At 48.6% G+C, this 24708-nt stretch overlaps 2 protein-coding genes across 5 annotated transcripts in view; one reads left to right on the top strand and one right to left on the bottom strand.

Annotated features, from left to right (window-relative positions):
* The first annotated feature begins 5560 nt into the window (after positions 1 to 5560).
* Positions 5561 to 23031, top strand: LOC111847785 (uncharacterized). Of its 3 annotated transcripts, XM_072713158.1 has the most exons (5): positions 5561 to 6283; positions 6392 to 7190; positions 12001 to 13131; positions 13237 to 13329; positions 18984 to 23031. In XM_072713158.1, exons 3-5 carry the CDS (start codon positions 12081 to 12083, stop codon positions 20981 to 20983), a joined length of 3144 nt encoding a protein of 1047 aa, XP_072569259.1. In that variant the 5' UTR covers positions 5561 to 6283; positions 6392 to 7190; positions 12001 to 12080; the 3' UTR covers positions 20984 to 23031. The 3 variants fall into 3 exon arrangements, with proteins under 3 accessions (XP_072569259.1, XP_072569261.1, XP_072569260.1); XM_072713160.1 differs by lacking the exon at positions 13237 to 13329; XM_072713159.1 differs by lacking the exons at positions 5561 to 6283; positions 6392 to 7190 and adding an exon at positions 11356 to 11560.
* A 1-nt stretch (position 23032) lies between these two features.
* Positions 23033 to 24708, bottom strand: part of LOC111847786 (cytosolic sulfotransferase 3-like) — a 50954-nt gene continuing 49278 nt past the window's right edge. For both annotated transcript variants that reach the window (XM_023819301.2, XM_023819300.2), the window contains exon 8: positions 23033 to 24120. In XM_023819301.2, the coding sequence (XP_023675069.1) occupies positions 24008 to 24120 (113 nt within the window). In that variant the 3' untranslated portion in view covers positions 23033 to 24007. The remainder of the gene's footprint in view (positions 24121 to 24708) is intronic.

Here is a 24708-nt window from a genome sequence, read left to right as displayed (position 1 = left end):
CATGTACTCATGTACCAGATCCTGCAGAAGTCACTTCTGATGCCGGCTGTGGCTGAAGTTATTTTTGTGAGGCAAAACTTCTCGGTGTGTTTGTGTGTGTGTGTGTGAGCGGGTTTACCTATCCTTATGGGGACATAATGTCCCCATAACGTGATAAATATCCGTTTTTTTTCCCTTATGGAGACCGGTTTCCTGGTCCCCATAAGGGAAAACTCTATTTTATAAAAATCGGTGACTGCTATGAAAAAACTAAAAATGCAAAAATTCTTGTATTTTGTTAGGTTACTTATGGTTATGGTTAGGGCAGGGTAGGGGTTAAGGTTGTCATAGTTAGCGTTAGCATTTTTCCCATTGAAATGAATGAGCGGTCCCCATAAGGATATGTTTACCCTACATGTGTGTGTGTGTGTGTGTGTGTGTGTGGGGGGGGGGGGGGGTTGACGCTGGAGCCAGATTTGTACAAACATTACCACACAGTCACCTAAAGTGATGTGGAGGTCAGTGGAAGTAGCACATTACTTTACACAGAGATTCCCCATATCTTTTCATTTGAAGTATAAACAGTTTTGTGTAATTCCCTCAGTATAGTACAGTATAGTGAATGGGCTGTGAGAGGTGGCCGTGTGAGATCTCTCCATTCTGCCCTCCTTAGGATAAACAAAGCAACAAAACAGGCTTGTTAATGCCAGATGTTATGTTTTAGGGGGTGGGGTGGGGAGGGTGCACGAGTCCGGGTTGTGACCGAGTGTTGAGCTTGTTATTGCATCTAATTTTCCCAAACAAGGTCACATTGTGTCTGACTGAGAGGAGAGATGCTAAGGGGTGGGGGGTAGGTCACAAAGTCCATGCGTCTCTCCTTCCTCTGTCCCTCATCTTCTCATCATTCATCCTCTGTTACCAGGTACGTTTTTGGTCACGGTGACCGAAGAATAAACTCTGCATCATCCCATCTATTGTATAAAGGGCATAGCTTCCTGTCATTCTGAAGTCTATATCTGTGTGTTTTAATAGACAGTAGTATGTCTGTGTGTTTTGCTTCAGCTGGATGAAGTGTGAAATGCAAACAACTTGCTTGATTGGAATTTTCCTTCAAATGAACTTTTTTTTACGTTACATGCTTCTAAAGCTGAGTGTGTAACTGGAGAGATTCAGTTCACCCACTGCTGGTTTTAAAGACAGTGATGCAAGCCTCCCCTAGACTAGCAGTCTTACTCTTAACCTACCTACCTAAATGCATTAATACCCAATGACAGATGGAAGTTGCCAGTTGCTTACCGTCTGCCGAAATGCAGGCAGCCTGACTGTGGCCCGATGGCCCCCTGCAAGGTAGCCAGGTTACAATAATCTGGTGAAACAAGATAAACTTCATGTTCTGGGTGGAGTGGAGGTCTGAAGATCTTACCTCCCAATATGACATGTTCTGCACTTCCTGTGATTGGCTTTCACCTTTATGTCTTTGGAGGAAATGGATACAGGTTGAATCCTTCCTTCTACCGAAGGAAGGGGTGGTTCATGGGGGAACATTACAGACAGGTCGCTAGTCCGTTATGGGGTGGGGGCATATTCACATATAATGTGGAATTTAGATATTTACATAAATCCATGGTTTTGGACTGCAGGGAGAATGCTGTGCAGTACAGGAAGCAAACTGTGCACACAGATGAGGGAATATCATATTTAAGGGTAAGTCTCTAAACCTCCACTGAGTGCCATATCAATGCTGTTTATTTCCAGTAGCATTCTGTACTCTGAGTTCTGCCTTACTCCAAGTATCTAAAATTCATTTTAAAATGTTTTTAGTTATTAATTTTACTGCAGTGCTGTACATAATTTATCCAATTTTCCATTGGCTTGTTAAGTTGTCATTACAAACTATTTAATGACACTTATTGATCCCTGTGGGGAAATTCTCTTTTCATCTGCCTCATCTTGCTCTCCATGACACACAGACACATACACTGTATGGACAAAGGTATCGGGACACCTGGCCATTGCACCCACAGCAACCTTTATGACATCCCATTCTAAACCCACAGGTTTAGAACAGGAGTTGGTCCCCCCTTTGCAGCTATAACAGCTGCCAGTCCTCTGGGAAGGCTTTCCACAAGATTTTGCAGTGTGTCTGTGGGAATTTTGTATGGGAAATAACAGATTTTATCTATGTCTTCTTTGCAAGTTCATGTTCACATACTTGATTTATACATGAAATTCTTATTGGTCATATTCTTCTTTTTCTAAATAAAAGTGATAAGTGAAATAAAGCGATTCTGATTTTGCCCATTTATCTTGAAGAGCATTTGTGGGGTCAGGCACTGTTGTTGGACACGAAGCCCTGGCTCATAACCTCTGTTTTAGTTCATCCAGAAGGTGTTTGATGGGGTTGAGGTCAGGGCTCTGTGCTGGCCAGTCAAGTTCTTTCACACCAGACTCACCCAACCATGTCTTTATGGACCTTGTTCTGTACACTGGGGCACAGTCACGCTGGAAATGAAAAGGTCCTTCCCCAAACTGTTCCCACAAAGTTAGAAGCATAGATTTATCCAAAATGTCTTGGTATGCTGAAGCATTAAGCGTTCCCTTCACTGGAACTAAGGGGCCTAACCCAACCCCTGAAAAACAACCCCATACCATTATCCCTCCTCCACCAAACTTTACAGCTGGCACAATGCAGTCAGGCAGGTAACGTTCTTCTGGAATCTGCCAAACCCAGACTCATCCATCAGCTGCTCGGCCATGGAAGCCCATTCTCTGAAGCTCCCGGCACACAGTTTTCATGCTGGGGTTAATGGCAGAGGAAGTTTGGAACTCTGCAGTTATTGAGTCAACAGAGTTTTGGCAACTTTTCTACACTATGCATCTCAGCACTTTGCAACCTTGCTCAGTTACTTTCCGTGGGCAGCCACTTCATCGCTGAGTCTTTGTTGTTCCTAAATGCTTCCATTTTGCAATAATACCACTTACAGTTGAACATGGAATATTTAGCAGGGAAGAAATTTCACAAACTGACTTATTGTAATGGTGGCATCCTATGACAGTACCATGCTTGAATTCACTGAGCTCTACAAGAACGAGCCATTCTTTCACAAATACAGTGGTACCTCAACCCTCTGTATTTCGTCCGCGTTTCAGTTTGTTTCCCCAGTCCGGTCATTGTATTGTCCGTCTGCGTTTTGCCTGCCTTACCTGTAATTAAACCCCGTATTCCCCGATACCCTGACGTCTGCGCCTTTGTCTCCATTCCGTTCCCACTCGGCACAACAATATTATTATAATTAAACGTGTTAATGGTTTATCATTAGTATTAAAATAATGAATAAGAAATCTTTATTTTAAAATGTATTTTATTATATTACTATTACTGTCTATCATTGTCTAAATGTATTTTTACTGTCTAAATATATGTATTCAGCTAGTGTAAATATGCACTATGCTATCACAGCGAATGCGAGGCTGAGACTGAAGCGTTACCCTTTGTTTCCGCTGAGAGACGTGCCGCGTGACTCATTTCCCCGCGCGTACAAGTTATCTTAGGTCGGCGTTCACAGTTTGACTTCTGAGATTCAGATCGAGCGCTAGGTATTTTTTTTCCGAACTGGTTGGTACGACTTTTAAGAAATTCGAGTTCTAATGAGTTCGAGAACTGAGGTACCACTGTATTTGTAAACCTGACTGCATAGTGCTTGATTCTATTCACATGTGGCTATGGGTCTGAAAGAAGCACCTGAATTCAGTGATTAAGAGGCGTGTCCCAATACTTCTGTCCATATAGTGAATGTTGCTGAGAGCAAGTTTGGCATGGAAGGGCAGCCACCTGCAGCTGGAGCTGTGGGTTACATTGCCATTGCTGGTCAATTATATCTTATGAGCAATTTATAGTCTAATTCTCCTGAACTGTTTGTCTTTGGATTTGAGAAAAAAAAAGGAGTGTTGTAGTTATGCTTTGTTGTAATAGCGTTTCCTTCAGTGCTTTCAGAATCTTCAAAAGTTCTAATGACACTGACCTGTCTTGGGAACCATTACTTTCCTGCATTTTCAATTTGTTTTGTGCTGATAAATTATTTTGCGATTGTTATTTACCTCATCTGTTTTCACCCTCTGTCTGGACAGGTATATTCATCTCTTTGTTTGTCTTAACTTTTCATTCCATTCTGCTTGCTTAGGGATACTTTTACAAAAGTTCTTTTTATGAACGCAAGTCTGGACAAACCTGTCATAGCATATAGCAGTGTTTCCCAACCCAGTCCTCAGGGGATATGGGACAGTCCACATTTGTACTTCCTCTCAGCTTCCAGTGCACCTGTACCAGGTATTCAGTGCTGCTGATTGGCTGGAAGCTGGGAGGGAGCAAAGATGTCGACAGTCCAGAGTTCCCCGAGGACTGAGCTGGGAAACACTGGCATATAGTAACACATTTGTCTTTATTCTCTGACAAGTATAAGGCACCGGGCCCTGATAAAGTGTGCAGTCTCTAGCCAGTACAATGGACACTCTCCAGAATACAGGATTTACAGTATGATTCCAGCCAGCTGGATGAACATGAGCAGGCCAGCAAGAGGGCCGACAAGGGAGGAAGATGCCAGCCTGCAGCCTTTTAAGGAACGGCCCTGCCCTTTCCATCCCCTATAGCCATGTAAGCACAATGGAGCTGCTGTATCTTCCCAGTCCTCCAGTCCATAGAACGCCCATAAGCCACACATTCAAACATGGCTTCTGCTGGTGTCTATTTTCATGGCAAAATGCATGTTTGGTGTGAGAAGGAAACCCTCTGGGACAATATAAGATCTAAAATCACCAGCAATCCAGGTAGAGACTTATTTGTAGAAATGTCTCTGTTGCTATGGACCTGACACAGAAGTGTATGTGGAGGTGTCTGTTTCTGTGCTGAAATGGACCTTGCCCAGAAACTGTTGGCCTTAGGTGTGTACTGCTGTATTTTACTGACACAGCCTCTTTGGGCTGTCTGGGTAAACAACACACCCATGATGCACTCCTGCTACATGTACATATGAATATGCCCAATGTGCTACATCTACATAATATTTATAATGCCCAACGTCAGTATTGAGCAGTGTAAGATTTACACTGTCATATAGCACTGCCTTTTCTTTTTAATTACAAATATCATTGCTCAATATTGTAATTGTACATGACTTTTTTTGAGCACTTAGATTATGTCATACATTTTATACCTCTGTTTTTATCCTCTTTATATCTGTATATCAGCTACTAGATCAAACGAGTCTCCTCCTCAGGGGGATCAATAAAGTCAAGTCTAAGTCTATAAAATAGTGTGTAATGACTCTGTTTTGGCAGAGAGACAGTGATGATGTTCGAAGTCTCACCACAGCATTGATATTATCCCTTTCTCAAGTGCGCCGGGATGCGGTGATGAAATGTGTGCGAAAGAGAGCGCTGTTTCTTTAAGTGAAAAGGACGTCTGAGAGCGATTCACCTGGACACACCTATCAAGCGCTGAATGTGGGAGGGCTTGTGCGCCGAGAGGACGCTGCTGAGCAGGGAGGCGGGAGGGAAAGATGAACGGGACTTGGCGTATTACCAGCTGGTCCAATATTTCCGGGAGCACCAGTGTACAATTTCACCCAGAAGTGCCCTGGCCATTCTTCAGTTGCTATTCAAGCCTACAATGTAGAATTCAGTTTTTTTCAGCTAGGTGACATCATGCCAGCACATGAAAAGGGAGGGGGGGTGAGGGACTCCATTCATTTCTAATTCGTCTATGATTCAAGAGATAGGAACCTAAGAACACGGGATACTGCCTGAACCAAGGTCGCAAAGTGCAGTGTTAACAATAATTAGTAGGCACAAAAAATATATACGAGTATTTCATCACGGTGTAGCTGGACTGATCCGCTTCCTATCGTCTTTTCGGGGCCGCCTGTTACGTAACGTGGCATTGCGGCTCCCTGTCGATGTAAAGGCGCATCAGTTAAGCCGCACAGTTAGCGGTAACCTTAATACTGTGTGTGTGAGAGAGAGGGAGTGACAAGCAAAAGGAGAGGGAAGGGAGTCGCTTTGGGGCTGAAGTAACCCCGCCGATCGTAGTGCGGAGCCCAGCAGACAGTCGCGACGTGACGGCAGGGACTCACCTAGCCGACGGGCAATCTTGTATCTATAAGGAGAAAATAACACCGCGCAAGAAACGTCGCCGGACGCAGGCACCTAATATAATATCGTATGAAAGATTTCTAACCCGGATGGATAATTGCAGCGCGATTTCATGTGAAGGTTATACCTGTGAGCTCAAAGGCGTTAATCTGGATAGGCAAGTTTGCTCTAAGATATCTAATGTAACCGTGGTTGAGGATTATGTTTATATATACAAATGATGTATTTGACATATGTTAATATAACTGTTTCTTTTTCTTTACAGAGATTGGTTTTGCGGGCATCGAAAGCAAAACCTCCGTGCCTTCACACATACAAAGAAATGGAGCGGATTGCAATTAGATACCAAGAAGATAGAATGACAATTTGATAATTGTGGTTTCCTTTTTTTCTATTACCTAGAAGAACTGAAAAATGCCAGGATACTGTCGGTTATTTTTCTGCATAGAAGGCAATATTCCGTCATGCCCATGAGGGATATCACTTACAGCCTCTTTTATTTCGCTAAGGAGACCTGTTTTCAAAATAAAACTAAGCCATACCCGTACAACAAAGAGGATCGCGGAAAGGCTAATCTAAGGTGAACAGCTCGGGTGTATTTTTGTACTCTGGACTTAATGACATTGGTTTCTGGGCCAGCGCACTGGCTGCGGGACTGTATTATAGGAGGGAGATACCCGGGATAAACACGGAGGAGTGTGTTGGTAGGTGGGTGTGTGTGAGGCGAGATCTTTAGTGAAACTGGTGGGGTTTAGTCTCGAGCGCTGGCACATGTGCGTTGCTCAACAAAGTCTTGTAGAGGATCTGGATCCACCTGTTTTTCATCATCTCCAAGGCTCAGCGGCAGCAGTATGAAGATGTGGGCGATTTCAGCGCTCTAAGAATCACCACAATCCCGCTGCAATCATGATTATGACTGAAAAATTAAATTCCCTCCATCAATGAACCAGTAAGAAATTGCGAGATCTTACAAACACTTCGGTAAACATTTCCAGTGGTTTAATGGTGAGCTCAAGGCAGATACGTCTGTGTTGTGGAATAAAGGATCAAGAAAAACTTTCAAGGTAAGGGGCTGAATATTTTCTGTAACCTTATGGTTCTTGTACAGTTAATACAGAGACCGCAGAATACCACAAATGCGGAATATTTTAAGAAATTCTTTATCACGTAGACTACAATGGGGTTTTACTTGCTGAGACGTGCTATGCGAGATCATAATAAAAACTTTAATTTCGTATAGCCTATAATATACGACTTTCATTAAGTCTAACTGGGCCTAATTATTAAACCAAACATTCGAATTCTACATTGTTTTAAAAATGTAGCCTGTATATGAACATGCTAAAGAATGGGTTTTAGATAAGCTGAGCAAGGTAACATCCATGTCTGTAGCAGAATGGCAGCTGTTTACGTCCGCTATATTCGGTCAAATGTGCATAAATAAGCATTAAAAAAAACGGTTTCGAAGTAATGTTCGACGCAATTCGTTCGGCAAACGTTAAGCTAATAAGCCGTTCGGAGCCGAATCGTCCGACGGCTTGCGGCGGTCCATTAGCTGGTCTGTGAGGCGGGGGGCGTTTTTTATGCATCACAGAGCGCCGCTCTGCCTTGCCGGGGCTTCTGTGCTGGGGGGCCAGTCGCGGCCGGCTCGCCTCCGACCGTGGAGCATTAGCGCCTCCAAACACCTCTTAAGTCTCCAGGGTGTTTTCATGGCAATGTGAATGGAAAAAACAGCATGTGGAATGAAAGCCTGTGGAATTCCTGCCTGTGGAGCAAGATGGGGACTATAGCCTCAGCAGTTCACCTCCAGTCTTTCTAAAATGCCTGAGCTCATCTAGACTTCCCTCCTGAATGTAGACTGACAAGTTTATTATATATATGTGTCCCATGAGAGTGTCAGACCAGCTTGATTTGTTTAGTTACTGTATTTCTTCTCAGTTGCAGTATCTCATTGCCTGCCTATACGTGTGTGAATTGATAGTGAGTCAACAGCTCAGCATGTTTACATTCTTACCCATGGATCCTCAGTCAAAACAGCCAGCTCTGGCTCCCGCACTCTGCTCCTCCTGCTTGACACCTTGGGACCTTTTGTTCCCGTCTTGTCTTTTCTGTGCCTTTCCTCTGTCCAGCTTTTCGTGTCTGCTTTTCTAATATTCTCCCTCAAGCCTCCTTACTCTCAAACTGTTTTTCCCTCTGCATGACCTTCAGATTTTTGTGTTTCAAGAACTAATTCAAGATTTCTTACCCCATAAGTGCTCCATCTGTCATCAAGCAATAAAAATAGATTAAAAGTAAATGATTAAATGATAAATATAATGACTAAAGCAGGATAACTGTGGAAATGAGGACAGGGTCATTTCATAGTGCCAAAGACCTACTTCCGCTGCTCTTGTTCTGTTCATTACATCAGAACTAAATAACGTGGCTCATTGAGCAGCACATTCTTTCATTCATCATGGAGATATAATGTCATAAACACCATTTCCTCCTCCACTTCCTGTTTTGGTCACATTTGAGCCACGTTGCTTGCCCTTCATCACAAAGGTCTCACAAGGACTCCTCTGTGTTGTGGCAGTTTAATCCCAATTATCTCAGGGTCCTGCCGCATCCATGTGGCCAGGATTGGCGCCTGCTATCATCAGGCATTTAGAACAAAGTTTTGTGTTTCCTGATATCCAGGTGTGCAGTTGTATCCTCCAGCATGTGCTAACACACCTGCTCAGGCCCCAAGTGTAAGGAAGGACACAGCAGAGCTCACTGTCTTGTATAGCTTGACAAGTTTTTGTGTATATTGCATAGAAAATGAAATAGGGCCAATCTACACTACATTTACACTAATCTCAAATTTAGTGTAGTGTGCAGTAGTATACCCGCATCTCTTGCTGGCTAGGAAAATTACAGACGTTGGTCAACATTTGGAAACATTGAACTTAACACAAATATTGGAACAGTTTTTGGGAAGCTGTTACATGGGGGTGTGTTTGAATGACCGTGTTTGTGTATTTCATGTGCCGGCCTCTAATTATGCCCAGAGCAATTGTGGCTTTTGACCAGCTCCCATTGAGAGGGGTTGAGGAAGGCCCCCTTCTTTGGCAATCTACAACCCATTCCCCAGACCTGGGTGTTCATTAAGGCTCCGTCCAGACTGTTTCCCGCATGCTGCCATGTTCAGCTGTTAGATTTTCCCTTGTAGTCATATGGTTTTTTTCACTCTGCTGAGTTTCTATATTACTTCTGCAGGTTAATGCACTTCCTGCGATGTGATGGAGGTTTGTGTGTAACATGCTGGTCCGCATGCGTCGTGCCGTGGGGCTATAAGCTTAGACAGTGAAATGCAGTGCGGTAACTGGAAACACGGGCTGGCTCTCTTCCTGGCTCGAGAATAAAGGCATGATTGTGAGGAGAGTAACAGTGGCGAAACCCATCCTTGCTAGCTGAGATTTTCCTGGGCCCCCGCAGGGTAGATCTGGGATAAAAATATCCCCTGTCAACTGCATACTCAAGTGCTTACGGGGCATAATCACCCATCAGATTGCTCTCCTTCTCTTCTCTCTCTCTCTCTCTCTGTCTCTCACACACCTATGCACATGCATAAATATGTCTACGTAATTACAAAATGGAAACTCTCAGTAGCTGTGCACGTAAAGACACCGTCCAGATCACGTTCCCACACACACATGCGGAAACACTCGACTCGACTGAGAAATCCTGGAACTGGAGTTTATATGGTATCTTGATTTACGGTGTTTGCTTCATTGAGTGGGTTTTGAAACAGGTTCATGAGGGAGTGTCCCTCGACTGTTTTTCCCGGGGTTGTTCATAGGGGTATCACTCCATAAAGTGAACCTGAGCCTCCTGCTGATAAGCACACGCATGGCACAGGCATGTGTCAGCCTGCTCCCTGTGCCATGCCTCATGTCCCCCTCGCCATTACACGCTCTCTAATCGCTTAATCTTTAAGGGCCGCCAAATCATTCCCAGAAATGACTGAGTTTAACATGCAGGTCATTATGAAATAGGACACCCAGCAGCAAGACCAAGTAATGAGGGAATTAATGCAGAAGTGATGGTTTGGCAGCTTGGATAACATCAGCTGACCCCTGAACAAGAGCAAAGAGTCTTTCTCCGTCATGGCTGTGACTCTCTGCGCACGTGTACTTGTCTCGCCACGTTGAGTCCTCTATCAAACGAAGCAGAGTTGTAGATGCGTACTTTACATTTACACCTTGTTCTATCGCTGACCTATTCATTGTGTGCTCTGTCATAACAAAATCCATGCTGAACTTTGATACATTCAGATAAAGATCAGATTGGACTCTGTTTCATTTTAATTTTACTGGTCTTGATGTTTCATTTTGCATACATATGCCTATATTTGGCCACTAAGAATAAGATATACTTCTTTATTCTGGGGGAAATTCAGTGCTGTTGCGTGTTGTTAGACCCTCTGTGCCAGTTTAAGGGAATTCTGGTATAAAGCAAAGCTGCAGACTTACTGCACTCACTGATTGCATGGTGGTATCCAGAGTCTCGTCTTTGTGGTCTAATGCTCTCAAATGTTCACACTGACTCGTGCCAAAAGCACCAGCAGGACCAATAAATGTGACTGTAAATGTGAGCATATTTCTAAATGAGTCAGCGAATATTCAAGCAGAGATGCCTCAGCCACTATAGGCTCGATTGCTTTGGTCTTGAGAAGAAAAGAGCAGGAGGTGTTCTGCTTAGGGCACATGTTTGTACCTGAAGGTATAGTTTGAGGCAGGATTCAAATCTCATACCTGTCTAATTCTCATATTCTTCTCATCCCTTTTATTTTCTTTTTCCCCTCCTGTCAAACTCTCAATGTCTCCCTGCTTTTTCTGTTTTTTTTTCCCCCGCCTTGCCTGTGTATATCTTCTCTCTGCAGAGGTTGCTTGTGCATATCTGTGTTGTTATATTTGCATTGTATGCAGGCAGGGTTTTTTTTATGATGTATTTGCTCTCCTGTAATGTACATGGCTGTGTAGATATTTACGTGAGGCAGGGGTATCTGAACGCGCCACTTGCCCTCCCCAGTAAGTCCATGGCTGCAGCCTCACCACGGCTCTGTGAGGACGTGTCAACAGTGTGCAGACACACAGTCGCTTAGAGTGAATAAGGCTCTGTGTGTGCTTGCGTTTCTACATGCGCATAGATGTGTGACCGAGCACCCGCCCCCCCCCGCCCCATGCCACCGCTCTGCAGCACGGCCCTCTGGGAGTGTGTACAGACTCGCCCTCTGTGCAGCCAGCCCGCCACATTGCAGACTCTGCCCAGCAAGCCGTCCATTTTGGCCCCTCGGTCTCCCACCGGTTACTACGACGGCCGTCTCCCGTGGTTACCTCCGCCGACTGTCCTTCTTATCTTCACGTGCTTCGCTAGAGCTGTCTGTGGCCCTCTGAGGTCTCAACAGGAGGTTTGCAAAACAGCATTACTTGAGTTATTGAGTTTGCCGGTTTATTGTTTGATTGTTGTATATTTTAAGAGGTATTTTTTTTGACAGAAATGTAGAAGTCATGTTTATTTGCATACTGAATACAACAAACTAACCTGGCATCGCCTTTAATGCATTGATTCCATATCATTTCTAAGAATATTTATTCTTATGTGTATGTTTAGCAGGTATTTCACATGACAATAGCATTAAACTGATCAGGCTGAGATATAAAGCCCGTTATATAAAGTCTTGGTGTCTCTAAGATTTGCGTGCGTGTGCCCTGTGATGGACTGGCATCCCATCCTGGGTGCACCCCTGCCTTGTGCCCTATGCTGCCTGGATTAGGGTCCAGGCCTCCAGCGACCTTGTGCTGGACATGTGGCTGTAATATGGATGCCTTGTCTGTTTTGTTGTTACAGGGCAGTGGGTGAGGATGCTGTGGGGGATTCAGGAGGAGGCCGAGTGAAAGCCTGCCCTTGGTAGCACCACCCGCCCAGCGATGGCACCACCCCTGGCTCTGTTCCTGCTGCTCGCCATGGTCCGCAGCACTCTGTGCCATGTGACGGTCACATCGTCTCGTGACTCGGGCTTCAGTCCGCCACCGGGGTCACTCCCATCATCCCTCCAGCCATCCCAGCTCGCACCGGCGTCTCCACCCTCCGAGGAGCCAGCTGGAAGGTCATCTGGGGCCGGTGTCCTCCAGCAGGGTGCTGATGAAGAGCCGGGCGTACAGGAGGAAAGCAGGAGCACGGAGGAGGACCCGGGGTCTGGGAAAAGACGTCCTGAGAGGAGGCTGGTGTATGTGGCCGGACCTGACGGGGATAACCTGGATGGCCCGCCAGCCTTCAAACAGAAGCAGATTCAAGAGGTGACTGGTGTTACAGTGGCAGCACACAAGGACACTCTGGTGGAGGGTCCATTACCCAGCAGCCACTTGGATAGCAGGCACAGATGGAGTGTCGCACTCAGCACGCCAGCTTCTCCTGTGTTGACCCCTAAAAGCTCCGACAGTGGTACAATCCAGGTTCGGACGAGTTCTGCTAGCAGTGCATCACCTAGAGCCACAAAAACCCCAAGACACAAGCAGGACACCTCTGCAATGGTACGAGTCCTCACGTTAAATCCCTTCCATAGTCCAGACCAAAGCTACCACCCCAAACTCCCAGTTGCTGCTGTGGTAGGGGAAGAACAAATGAGAACTGGGAAGGGACTGGGGGAACCAGAGTATATAGCTGGAGGTGATGATTGGCTGATTGCTGGGTCAGGTGACCTGCCCTCAGCCATGGGCAGGGAGGAGACGTCCTCTGCATCCCATTCAGTCAAGAGTGACACGCTGGCGAACGTTCAGCCAGAAGCCCAGGCTACTGCTGGATTTACCTCTGTGACTAAGGTGCCCACAAGTTCCACAGTCATCCAGGTTCCACAGCTGAGGCCCACCATTGAATCGCTGGCCAAGTCTTGGACAGGGTCAGCTGACCCTCAGACCACCACATCAATTTCAAGAGAGACTCGAAAACCACTCATCGTGAGCAAAGTCGGCTTAGAAAAAGGTGAGAAAAGTGTATTTTTTAAAATGATTTTCATTTTATTACTACATTAGTTCATTTTAGGTAAATTTTGAAAAAGTGTATCTGTTTTTCACAAACCTATGGCAGCTAAATTAGTGATGCAGACCACCACCAGTGTCATCTTGCCAGATCGTAAATCTACAACTTTGATGAGTGCAACTAATCAATCGACAAAGACAGGTAAGAAAAACTGAAGAAAGAAATTGAACTAAGTAACCCCCCCCCCAGAAAAAAAACAAGCATTTCATCACACATTCTCCTTTTTATCTTAACCAATTGGGAAGATAAAAATGTTTCGTCCATATGCTGGTGAGGGGGGGGGGGGGGGTGCTCACAGGAAGAGAAGGAATGTGTGTAAGGAAAGGGAGGAGAAGATGAAGCAAAGGTTACACTTGGAGAGGGAGTGGGGGGAGACTGAGGAGTGATGGCATGCGTAACAGGGAGCAGATGGGCTGGTGAGGATGTGGATGCGGAGGGTGGTTTTAAAGCATTGGATGGCGGTGATATTGGAGGAATGGATATGGTAATATACTGTATGGGGTGGATGTCAGGGTCCATACATCCATCCCCAAAATGAATGCCTTCAGCTTGGAATGACCATATATTCAGGCAGTAACTTTTAATGCTATTTCCACATTTATTTTGGATACTATATTCGGAGTCAGTGAGGCTGTGGAATGCATGTAAAAGTATTTCAGGAAGATGTGCATGGCTGTGTGTGGTGTAGCTGTGCGTGGCTATGTGTAGCTGTGCATGGCTGTGCATGACTGTGTAGCTGTGCGTGGCTGTGTGTAGCTGTGCGTGGCTGTGTGTAGCTGTGCGTGGCTGTGTGTGGCTGTGCGTGGCTGTGTGTAGCTGTGCATGGCTGTGTGTGGTGTAGCTGTGCGTGGCTGTGTGTAGCTGTGCGTGGCTGTGTGTAGCTGTGCGTGGCTGTGTGTAGCTGTGCATGGCTGTGTGTGGTGTAGCTGTGCGTGGCTGTGTGTAGCTGTGCATGGCTGTGTGTAGCTGTGCGTGGCTGTGTGTAGCTGTGCGTGGCTGTGTGTAGCTGTGCGTGGCTGTGTGTGGCTGTGCATGGCTGTGTGTGGTGTAGCTGTGCGTGGCTGTGTGTAGCTGTGCGTGGCTGTGTGTAGCTGTGCATGGCTGTGTGTAGCTGTGCATGGCTGTGTGTGGTGTAGCTGTGCGTGGCTGTGTGTAGCTGTGCATGGCTGTGTGTAGCTGTGCGTGGCTGTGTGTAGCTGTGCGTGGCTGTGTGTAGCTGTGCGTGGCTGTGCCAGCCCTGTGTGTGAGCTGGTGTGAGGTGGGACACACCTGTGACATATGCTAGCTAAGTATTAGCAGGATTTGGGTCTGAGTGGGACTGATTGGGGTGTGTCTGTATGAGAGTCTGACTGTTTGTGGGAGTGTGCCTGTCGTCACGGTAACTGAGTCAAACTGTGAGAGCAGTACGGTCCATCTGGGACCAGACTGCAGCTACCCAGGACTCCCGCCGCACAGGGAACGCCTTCATCTTTAGGGTGGATTGGAGTCTCTGCAAAGAGGGTACATACTCACCCAGAGAGGCTTAAAGCACCTTTTCTGGGTTGGTGCCTAGAAGATGTTTCAGTGGGCGCCGGTTGGGGTCGTCGTTTGCTTCTCCTCCTGCTACGTTGATGCCCAACTCTTCCTTTTCCTTTTCATCTGACCGAGGTTACATCCCTGGTACCTCGAAGTGTGTGCAGGTTGCTGCACACAGTGTTATGTGTCACCGTGTGTATCATGGTGTGTCACCCCTGGACGTGTGTGTGTGTGTGTGTGTGGGTGTTAGATATACATTTGGACTCTCGTGCTGTTCTATTCCCTTTGCGTGTGATGGGATCATCAGAGGTGTTTCTTTTTAGTCCGGGGGGGGGACACCTCCGGCTGTCTCGATGCATATTGAGGTCAACGGCTTGTTACACAGGGAGGACTTGGCGCGTCTGAGCAGTTACTTAACTCTGATGTCCTCATTGTTGGCACAGCCCCTCCTGAGTCACAGAGAGATGGGGGGGGGGCACTGTTTCTCCTCCATCCCACCCACATTCACATTGCATGTCTCTAGGCCTCATTCAGCTCCGTTCAGTGTGTTTTACGATTTAATTAACCTAGCAAGAGCTCAGTGCTGCCACAGCCTGCATAGAAGGCAACAGCTGGGGGGCCGGGTGCCCTGCCTCGGCCTGGCATCCCATCCCCCGGGTCCCCTGCCTCGGCCTGGCATCCCATCCCCCCGGGCCCCCTGCCTCGGCCTGGCATCCCATCCCCCGGGCCCCCTGCCTCGGCCTGGCATCCCACCCCCCCGGGTCCCCTGCCTCGGCCTGGCATCCCATCCCCCCGGGCCCCCTGCCTCGGCCTGGCATCCCATCCCCCGGGCCCCCTGCCTCGGCCTGGCATCCCACCCCCCCGGACCCCCTGCCTCGGCCTGGCATCCCATCCCCCCGGGCCCCCTGCCTCGGCCTGGCATCCCATCCCCTGGGCCCCCTGCCTCTGCCTGGCATCCCATCCCCCGGGTCCCCTGCCTCGGCCTGGCATCCCATCCCCCCGGGCCCGCTGCCTCTGCCTGGCATCCCATCCCCCGGGTCCCCTGCCTCGGCCTGGCATCCCATCCCCCCGGGCCCGCTGCCTCTGCCTGGCATCCCATCCCCCCGGGTCCCCTGCCTCGGCCTGGCATCCCATCCCCCCGGGCCCCCTGCCTCGGCCTGGCATCCCATCCCCCCGGGCCCGCTGCCTCGGCCTGGCATCCCATCCCCCGGGCCCCCTGCCTCGGCCTGGCATCCCATCCCCCCGGACCCCCTGCCTCGGCCTGGCATCCCATCCCCCCGGGCCCCCTGCCTCGGCCTGGCATCCCATCCCCTGGGCCCCCTGCCTCGGCCTGGCATCCCATCCCCCGGGTCCCCTGCCTCGGCCTGGCATCCCATCCCCCCGGGCCCGCTGCCTCTGCCTGGCATCCCATCCCCCGGGTCCCCTGCCTCGGCCTGGCATCCCATCCCCCCGGGCCCGCTGCCTCTGCCTGGCATCCCATCCCCCGGGCCCCCTGCTCCCTGTCATGGACTCCACCCTCACCGTAATTCTCCACTAAATTCGGCTTATGTATGGTGGACAGATGGTCACTGGGGCCCTAAACAATTACTGACCAAAGCAAAGAGGCAGTGGGACCTGAGGAGCCGGACGCCCTCGGGTGCTGAAGCGGGTACATACACAGCCGGCCATTCAGCCACACCGCCCGCCCAGGAAAGGGGGCTGCTTGCAGGCCAGCGGGTCACTTACAGAGAAACCAGCAGCACAGCCTGTACCCAGTGTTACAGTGTCACTTTGATAAGATTCTAACGGGTCTGGATGCTGTTCAGCCAAATGACTATTTCAATATTAGTCTAAATACTAGAACTCGTGGCCATAAGTGGAAATTAGCGGGAGAACATTTTAAAACAAATTTGAGGAAGCACTTCTTTACACAGCGTGTAGTCAGAGTATGGAATAGTCTTCCTGCTATTGTAGTGGAAGCTAAAACCATGGGTTCCTTTAAATCAGAGCTAGATAAGATTTTAACAACTCTGAGATATTAGCTAAGTTCTCCCCAAACGAGCTTGATGGGCCGAATGGCCTCCTCTCGTTTGTAAATTTCTTATGTTCTTATGTTCTTATGTTCTTATGTTCTTATCACATTTCCATTTCAGTGTCATTCTGAGTTGCGCTGCACATCTCTCCTTCATTGTCATTCAGACCTTTCTCTCCATTTCAAGAGGTTAATATTTAGACAGATGGATGAACTTTATCTGTTTTAGGATCAGGTGCCATGTAATGATTCAGCTTCACTAACAAGGCAGGAGTTATAAGAGTAATAATAAAGCTCTGTCTTGTATTTTATTCGGTATTATCTAAATAATGTGTCTGTGTAATTAGATGCCTTCACGGAGTCAGCCCTTTCAGCGTTATACTGTGAGAGGATTTAAAACAAAAATAGATCAGAATTCCAGCTGGAGGCTATTAGTAGTTGAATTAAGTTTCTTAGATATACCATGAAGATTTTCTGAAGAAATAGTGATACCAGATGTTGCCCATGAAAAAAAAGCACATGAGAAAGAGCCTGGCGCCCGCATGGAGCGATTCATTGCTGCTTTTTAAGCACCGCACCCCAGTCTCCGTGTATCTGCTACTGTGGGTGTTACCGGGGGTGTCTAATCCTGCAGGATAAGGAAGGGGCCATTGTGAGGCCTTTGTTCACAGGACTGTTGATCCAAGCCCCCAGCAGGAGGCTGTGCTATCCACCCATGCCCCCCCTCCCACCACCATCCTCAAACTGAAACCCACACGCACACGCACACACACACACACACATTTTCCCTTCTTCCTGGACTCACCCATCACATCCCACACACTGGGTTGAAATTTTATTTCAAAAGGGCTTCTGGAAAAGTTCAACTTCTTTCATTTCACTCCCCATCCCCACGTCTCCCCCCCCCCCCCACCTTCCTGCTTTTCATGGAAGCTGTTCACAAGTACTTTTTTCCACTTTCTGTATTTTTTGGCATCTGTTAAATATGTGTGTGCAATCTGACAGTCATCAGAAACCTACTTCTTCGTGACGGTGAACAGATCCAGCAGATGTGGGGACTGCAGGAAGGAGCGGGGAGATTTTATTAGTGGGAAAGTAAAGCAGGCAGCGTACGAGCTGCTCGGCTAAACCCGCGAGAGCCCGGGGCTCTCTTATGACACGCCTGGCAAGCTGACTTCATCCTCTCACTGAGATCAGTTACAGGTGGTTAGAGGGGCTTGTACCCTGATATCACTCCTGCCTCAAATCATTCCTCATTTTTCACTTTTTAATTGGTATAAAAACATCAGACGTGTGGAGCACGCTTGGAGGGGAGGCCTGGGATAGGGTGGGGGCCACTTTTGGTCAGTGAGGCCTGAACTTTGACCCCTTCATGGGTGTCAGGGGTCAGCTTGAAAATTCCTTATTTATCTCATGAAACGGCTGTGTTTGTAAGTGGTTCCAGGGCATGGTCCTGACTGGGAGCAGGTCGATGTAAGTTCTGACTCACAGAGAGTGGCAGCCTGTGAGCTTGTTTTTGTGTGATGAGCAGCACTGCCGGCCCTGGCTTTCCGGTTCAGGCCCCCAGTACCCTGCTGTCTGCCTGGATTGCTTCAGTCACACGCTGTGATGTCTGTGGACTGAGTATCTGCACAGCGTTCAGATAAATATCTCCATTTTAATTAACCCCAGATGCCACCGCTCCCAAAGCAACTACCAGCATAAACGTATTAACGTCTGTTATCCTTCCTCCCTTGTGGCAAAATGTGGTTTTTTAATTTTGTTCCTTGGAGGCTCTGTAGTCTCTGCCTTGAGTGTGGAGTTTGCAAGTTCCCTCTTTGTACCCACAGTCCTCCAGCGTCTTTAAACTGCTCATAGTGTGTATGTATGTGCCGCGTGAAGGGCGTGTCCCCCCAGCGCTGTGCGCAGTGCCAGTATCCAGGCGCCGTCAGACCCTTGATCACGAGAGGCAGTTTGATGATGGATGGATGGATGGATGGATATATCCTCAGTGGGCCTTTGACTGATATTAAAATGCTTCCCTCTGGTGGCATAAAGACCCAACTGCATGTTCTATGGATTGAATACAGCTCCATCCTCAGTGCCTCAGTGTACCAGTAGGCCAGAACAGTCTCCACCCCCCTCATAGCTTTTCCATCTCTTTCTGTTCCCCTGACTCGCCTCCCACCTTCCCTCCTTTGCTGGTTGGTCACTTTTATCATATTCTGCTGCACAGAATAGCGAAGGTACAGACTAACCCTGTGGCTGTTTGTCTCCCCCCCCCCCACAGTCGTCACAGAGCTGACCACCGGCACAAGTTCCACGTCCCTGTCCCCGACCGGCCAAGGGTCGGGCCCGAAGGCAGGTCGCATGCTGGAGAAGAACGCGTCTGTCCTACTCGGACATGCCCCCACACTCCCGGCCCCCTCCCCTAGCCCCCTGGACCCGTGTGTGTCGGGGCGGGGCCCCTGCCTGTCCCCGACCCCCCACAACGGCACGCTGCTGCTGTGGGCCGACCTGCAGCGCAAACTGTCCTTCGCCTGGGAGCTGCACGTCTATGGCACGGCTGTGCTGTTCCTGCTGCTGGCAGCGGGGGCGCTAGTGGGCCTGTTTCTGTCACCGGGCCTGTACTGTCCCCACCGGGGCTGCCTGGCCCTGGCCAATGCGCTGCTGCTGCTGGCGGGCACCCTGCGGGCCGTCCTCTTTTTCCTGGACCCGTACGGCGCCAGTGAGGTGCTGCCCCGCACAGGCGTCACCGCGCTCTACAACCTGCCTCTGCCGCCGCTGATCTGGGCGCAGGCGTCGCTGCTCCTGCTGACACTGCGAGCAGCGGACCAGATGGGGCTGCTGCCTCTAGGCCTGCAGCGCCCCCCACTGGCGGCGGTGCTGGCCGTGGTGCACTGCACCGTGCTGCTGGCGGCCGACCTGCTGTCGGCGGCGCTGTCTCCTGCTGTGCCAGCAGTGCTGCAGCTGCTCTCGCTCACCTGGGGGCTGCTGTTGTGCCTGAGCTCCCTGTTGTACGCCTTCCCCCAGCTACTGCGACCTCCGGCCCCTCCCCTGGATGAGCCTGTGGCCCGGGCGGGCTGGCAGCCGGAGGGACTGTGGTCGCTGCGCATCTTGGGCCGGGTGATGGTGGTGTGCACCTGCCTGGGGGCTCTGTGCTGCGGCCTGCATGCCTACGCCACCTTCTGGCTCTACGGGTGGCTGGGCCACTGGCGCTCCTTCAGCTGGGCTTGGTGGCTCGTTCAGTTCTGGGCCCGGCTTCTGGAGCTGGCCTGGTCCGCCTTCATGCTGCTGCTGGCCTCCTGGGTCTTCTGGCGGCCCCGGGACCGAGAAGCATGCCCGGCCGACGTGGCGGCGGGAGTCGAGGCGCCATCTTCCTCGTGCTCGTCCTCCTCGACGCAGAGGCACCCGTGCTGGGCCAAGATCGTGCAGAGCCTCCGGGGCCGGCCCTGCAGGAAGTCCGACAGCGGGGGGGCGGGCGAGGTGCCCAACAACTGGGCGGGCCAGGAGCGGCCCGGCGCTGACATCAGCAAGAGCCTGATCCGCAACCGCGACCAGGCCCCCGGCTCACGCAGCGTGAAGGACAGTAACCGCGGGCGCAACCAAAAGGGTGGCGCTGTTGACGGCTCCACGGGCTCCCTGCTGCGGCTGCAGTCTCTGGGCCGCACACCCCGGCGCTCCCTCAGCAGCAGCCTGGAGCGTGACAAGGACTGGGTCCAGGAGAAGGAATCCATCCTGTCCCTCGCAGACTTCGACCTGCGACCCCCCTCCCCCATCGACCTGAGCCGCAGCATCGACGAAGCTCTGCACCGTGAGCACCTGCTGCGGGGGGACGGCTTCTTTCGGGGCCTATCGCCCCCCTCGCCCACATCCCCGGGCCCCCGCCGTCACGCCCTGACCTCCTGGCCCCGCCGCAGCAGCGACCCCCAGGTTAATCTGTCGCAGAGCTGCAGCCGGGAAGAACAGCCAGTGGATGGGGGAGATGCGACTGAAAGGCAGGCGGCTGCGCCATCGACGCCCACGCTGCAATGCTGCACGTCAGAGCAGGACAAGGACGCCATCCAGAGGGTCCCCACCTCTGCGTCCTGCCCCGTCTCCTTCCGGCCCCACAGAGGCCCAGGCCGGCTGCGTGGCTCAGGGGACGACGACACCAAGCCCTTCGTGACTCCAGACTCGGAGCCTGAAGGAGGGGCAGCTGGCATGAGCCAGGGGGGCAGCAGGGGCCTGCTGGAGGTCAGCCGGCAGGACGACTCGGCCAGCATGAGCAGCGAGATCATCGACCTGTGAAATCCCCGACGGCATCTTCGCACCGAGCGGAGCCAGCGTGGGACGGCTGACCGCTGGCCGGCACACGTACTGACCAAGCATTTTAACAGGCCGATTTGAGACATGAAAAGGTGTGTCACCCAGCGAGCTGTGGCACCACAGGGGTCGTAAAGTCAGGGGTGAACAGTGGACAGCCAGTTGTGGGGAATGGGGAGGGCTGTGCTGCAATGCACTGCACTGAACTGCACTGAACTGCACTGCACTGCACCTAACTCTACTGCCCCGGGATGGACTGAAGACACTTCACACTGTGTAACACCCTGCTGACATTTTAGGGGTTTAAGTGTCTAAGTTTGGCTTTTTGCCCTGGACAGAGTGACAGGCACCAGGCCAAAGAGTGAATGATACAGAGGCGTGTTTACATGCCTAAACCCAAAAGGACAGCGTCATGGCGTCATGGTGGCTCAAGACCCAGACTTCTAACCTAACTGTGAATGGCTTTTGGAGGCAACCCGGCTGAAGCAGCCGCAGTGCTCGATCTGAGGAGGATCCGCGCTCAGCACTGATCTGAGTTCGAATCATGTCCGTGAATTACATTGTATTACAGGGTAAAATGTACATCTATACGCCATTTAAGTGGACCTTCTTAAGTGAGAATAACAACTGATTACAACCAACTAATTACCAACACCAACACTTGAATAGTGGATTTGTTTTCACCTGCATTATTACACAGATCCATGTCATTGGCGGCTTTCATTATTTGCAAGGTTAGATCTTTGTATATTATGAATATGGCTGCCTGCAGTGACTGTATCATGTCAGAGCCCTCTGTCTGCAAACCCCAAGACTCTTCCTCCTGAATTTTTGGTGGTATAGATGTGCCATAAGTAAGGATGTGGGATGGTCACGAGTCACGAGTGTTGCCCTTTGCACCAAAGCCCCCACTCAATACATATGACTGAAGGCACCTTAAAAGGGAGCAACAGGGCTCATTATGGTTTTGTACAAAGACCCCAGGAACATATAGCAGTAATGTGCCTTCAGGTGTTTGACAGTGTGACAATCTGAGAGAAGCCAGGAGAGAAAGACCATACTCCAATTGTGATGGACTGACGTGACGTAAAGCAGTCCTTAAAATTTGCACTACCAGTTAAAACTGTGTCATTAAATTGTGTTATATGCAGAAAAATACCATGAAAATCGCAGTGCTCGACACCGAATAGAATATGTACATAAAGTGTGTGAAGAGATCTGTTCATCTCATGACACAAAACATTTATTCTTTCGGTTTATGATCCATCCCATAGGCACATGGCCCGTTGTTCTGCAACGCGGTTTTCATAGAGACAAAGGCCTTAAAAGTACGGCTGCATTACCATACTGATCAGATGTCATCATCATGGGGCATAGTTGCAGTTTGAAACCGCTTTATTGGAGCACTCTATCAGAAAAGTACCACTTTCCAATGTCTGCTCCTGGGGTGTCCAAATGTATTATCGTAGTAGGGAGAGTAACATCACACATCATTGTCTTACATCATTCAGCAAATCCACTTGATAATGATCACAGTGAATGTATGCTTGCAGTTTTGGAAATTGTCACATATGCCTGCATTCGAAGGCGGTGGCAGCTTTAAATACATACACAGCACAGTTCTGTCAGCAAGTTTTCTTGTAACGTGTTTGTCAGCAGCAGACCAGCCTAGGAAAGCTGGGCCGTGAGATGAATTTGATATTGATATAGTGAAATTCATCTTTCAGTTATGATTGTTTAGTGCAGCATTCCCAAATCTCAACCACCTGGTACAAACAACTCTTCCCATCTTGCCTGCAGTCTTCGTCCGGGCCGAAGGTCCATGTAACTTCCCAGCAAAAGGAAACTTTTGGTTGTGCAGTACTGTGATCTTGATTTGGTATTCGTTTGCTCATGCCTGGTCAAGTGCCGTTCCAGTGTTGTTTTCAGCACTCTGATCCTTCACTCCATCTCACTTCTCTTTTCCCAGTTTGATCTTTATGTCAGAGTCTCATATCATATTTTAAATAAATGTATAAAATTTAAAACCTCAAGTTAGTCAATACTCTTTATTCACTGAGAGTTTATTTTTTTGCGTACACAGTTTATACCAACTAATCAAGAATATGGTTACATGTAGTACATAAAGGTTTACATACAGTGCACCGGGATGTATGAGGTAGGCATGGGTCAGAATGCATAACATTCTTTCATTCCTTTCTTCAGTGAACACTGCTGTATTTAACAGTAATGAAGATGCACTGAATTATTTCATTCAATGTCTGGTCCAAATATCTGCTGAATAGCTGGGGTGGTACATCTGAAAAGCCTTGGCTCCATCTGGTGGAAGCCCTTTGAATAGCATGCATACATGAGCGTGCATACTGAATGCCTGATACCAGTGGTTCTTAACCTTTGCACTGCGACCCAATTTTTACCATGCCAGCTCAGTCATGACCATATATCAAACATAGGTTTAAATAAACGCTATGTTCAAGCGTGCAGTGCATGCAGTTTACGCCAATCAATGCCGATCGCACAAATCTGATTGGATGTGCCAGTGAATTTTAAATTAAGCATCTTTGATTTGGCTTCTTGGATTGGTTGAGTGTTCACTAGTCTTGCTCTAAGCCTGTTTATATAGGTTAATTCTAGGATTAAGGCTGGCAAATCTGATCGTGGATCAGCACAGGAGCTTGGTAGTTTTAAAATGCTTACATTTCCAACTCTGCCTCCTGACCCTTTCAGAATTTGTCACGATGCAAATTTGGTTCGCGACCCATGGGTTGAGAATTACTGCCTTATATCAAGTGTCTCCAACCATATTTACTGCGTGTGAGCTACTTTTACAAAGACAATAATTTTAAAAGCATCATCCACTGTGCAGCATACGTGTTTGAGACAGTCAAATATATTCAAACACAAAAAAATTGCTCTGACTCCATATGCAGGCTACTCAGTGGATCCCTGTGGGCTACTATTAGCTTCTGCGTGACAGCATGACCACTGCCTTACATGCTTACACTCAGACTATATTTCTGTCCTGAACCTGAGGGTGGTGTTTGCCATCTTTTTCTGATAGACTTCATCAAACTGCTCATTCTGAGCCACAGTGAAATGGTTTTTCCAGTCAGAAACCTTTCCTAGAAAGAAAAAGAGAGAAAGAACACATTCTGATCAGAATCTAGAAATAAACACTTGAGATGAACAGACTGTTTCTGTTATTTCTCTTGATAACTGCTCTGGTATCTCTGCATGTAAATTCTGCAAGACATTCATCAATCGGCTGTTAAGGTCAGCTGACCACCCAGCCAAAAAAATTACTCCGAGCGCCACAGGCTCACCCTAGATCATAATAAACTGAAGAACATGCACCTGAATGGCCAGTTATACGATATGGAAAAACCCAATTAAAATGCTTCATGTAACACCAATAATAGACAAACCCACTGATTACTGGTGATCTTCTAGCAAAGGCAGCACCAGTAGAGGAAAAAGTACTCAATTTTCATACTTAAATAAGGTATCACACCAAAATGTCATGCAAGTAAAGGTAAAAGTCATCTGGTGCCAGACTATTAAAGTTAAAAATACCGGTTTTAAAGTACACCAAGTAAAAAGTACATTTCAGAAAGAGCAAAATATGCTTTCAAATGATGTGCTTGCCAGTGCAGATTAGCAGAATGACATTGCATTGTTTTTTATTTTGTGGAAAATCAAGATCAATGTAT

Source organism: Paramormyrops kingsleyae, chromosome 6 (genome assembly GCF_048594095.1).
Source record: "Paramormyrops kingsleyae isolate MSU_618 chromosome 6, PKINGS_0.4, whole genome shotgun sequence".
In the NCBI taxonomy this organism is placed as follows: Eukaryota; Metazoa; Chordata; class Actinopteri; order Osteoglossiformes; family Mormyridae; genus Paramormyrops; species Paramormyrops kingsleyae.
The sequence above is the reverse complement of the archived record's forward strand: the minus strand, read 5'-3'. Positions and strand labels throughout refer to the sequence as shown.